At 55.5% G+C, this 1,478-nt stretch overlaps 1 protein-coding gene across 1 annotated transcript; it reads right to left on the minus strand.

The window, feature by feature from the left end:
* Positions 1–218: 218 nt before the first annotated feature.
* On the minus strand, positions 219–1,071 carry CHGG_09726 (uncharacterized protein; the record flags this gene model as incomplete). The annotated part of the gene is made up of 3 exons (XM_001227652.1): positions 219–230; positions 388–828; positions 991–1,071. The coding sequence occupies 3 exons, from the start codon at positions 1,069–1,071 to the stop codon at positions 219–221; spliced, it is 534 nt and encodes a 177-aa protein (XP_001227653.1).
* Positions 1,072–1,478: the final 407 nt, after the last annotated feature.

Genomic DNA, 1,478 nt, shown 5'->3' on the forward strand with positions numbered 1-1,478 from the left:
CCGCCTTGATGGGTTTGGATTTGCTGATCTCCCAAAAATAACCAGCGGGATGGGCTTCGAGGTACAATCTGGGCTGCGAGTGTTACGGTGGCAATATCGAAGCTTGGCCTTTCTCACGAGGGCATGTTGACGTTACCGGTCGACGGGATCGGCTGGTAATCTGGAAAGCAGACTCGAGGTTTCACCTGTCCACGCAAGCCGGGGGCCCACGAGATCGACTAGCTGGGGCGCTGAATTACAAACATTTTGTTGTGTGACCCATAACTAGAGGAAGGGCGGCCGGACGGTGTGGCAAAGTATACTTCGATACAGACACAAGCAAGTGTATTACCTATTGCTCAGCGCGTCTGACCCTTGGCCGGCCCCCATCCCAGCTCATAGACGTACGTTGTGGTGTGGTATGAAGGTGAGTAATATCAAGCGGTAGTTATATGCTCTTTCAAATCTCCGCTCCATGTCAAGCTGAGCTCGGCTGCTCGGTGAGGTTTCTGTGGGTACGAGAGTAACCCTCTCGAGCAGAACCAGCGTTGAAGTGACCATGCTCGTCATCGCCCAACGAGCGGCTGAGTTCTTTTGCTTTGATGGAACATCAGCCGCGTGTGATGATGCGTGATGTGTGTAAATCATGGCAAGTGGATGCAGCGGAAGATTCCAGCCAGTCCCGACCCGGTGGGTGACAATGGGCTCCCCATGCTCCCGCAGCCCGGACTCAGCCGGCCCAACGGCCGGCGGGTTCGTCTCGGGGCTCATGCCGAATGAGGGAATTGCTTGGGGGGCCGTGATGGCAGTGCTTTGAGCTTTTCTGTCGATCCCTCCCTGCATGTAACCCTGTTTCGAAGTCCATTTTTCGGTCTCTGTGAGGGTCTCGGTCCAATCTCATGGTTGCTGTGTAAGGCAATGCAAGGATGTCTTTCCCACCTTTGATCATTTTTTCCCTTTTTTACCCGTCCCGATTCCATCGCAGGCTGTCGTTGGGGGTCGTTCGCGTACCGTTGGAGCGATGATTGGTAGTTCAGCCGGAAGGGTGTGGGGTGAGCCTGGGAGGAGCAGGGGCGGCGTTTTCTTCTCCATGGATGCGACGGGTAATTTTGAGCAAATCTCCCAATGACGTCATATGTCCCTGGCCATTCATTCATTCACCCGGGCTGAATCTGAGGTTGGGCTGGGGCTCCAGCAAGCACGCCCTGGTGTGGTTCGTTCTTACTCATTGCTCAAACGCATGGCGTTCCCGACTGCGAGAAGCGGGACAGCCGCTGAGACAACACACAACGGCGAACGGCACAGGGGGCAAGCTGAGATGGGAATTTGTCAACAATCGCATCTCTCGGTTGAATCGATATGACGTCGAGGCTGCAGCTGCTCTTTCACCAGCGACGAATCGCACGCGACCCCATCCACGCGGCCGAAGTGCCCCCGCGGTGTCACAACATGGTCCTGTGGCCCTTTTATCTTGTGGCAGTGATCAGATGATGGCAGGA

Source organism: Chaetomium globosum, genomic scaffold (assembly GCF_000143365.1).
Source record: "Chaetomium globosum CBS 148.51 scaffold_7 genomic scaffold, whole genome shotgun sequence".
Lineage (NCBI taxonomy): Eukaryota > Fungi > Ascomycota > Sordariomycetes > Sordariales > Chaetomiaceae > Chaetomium > Chaetomium globosum.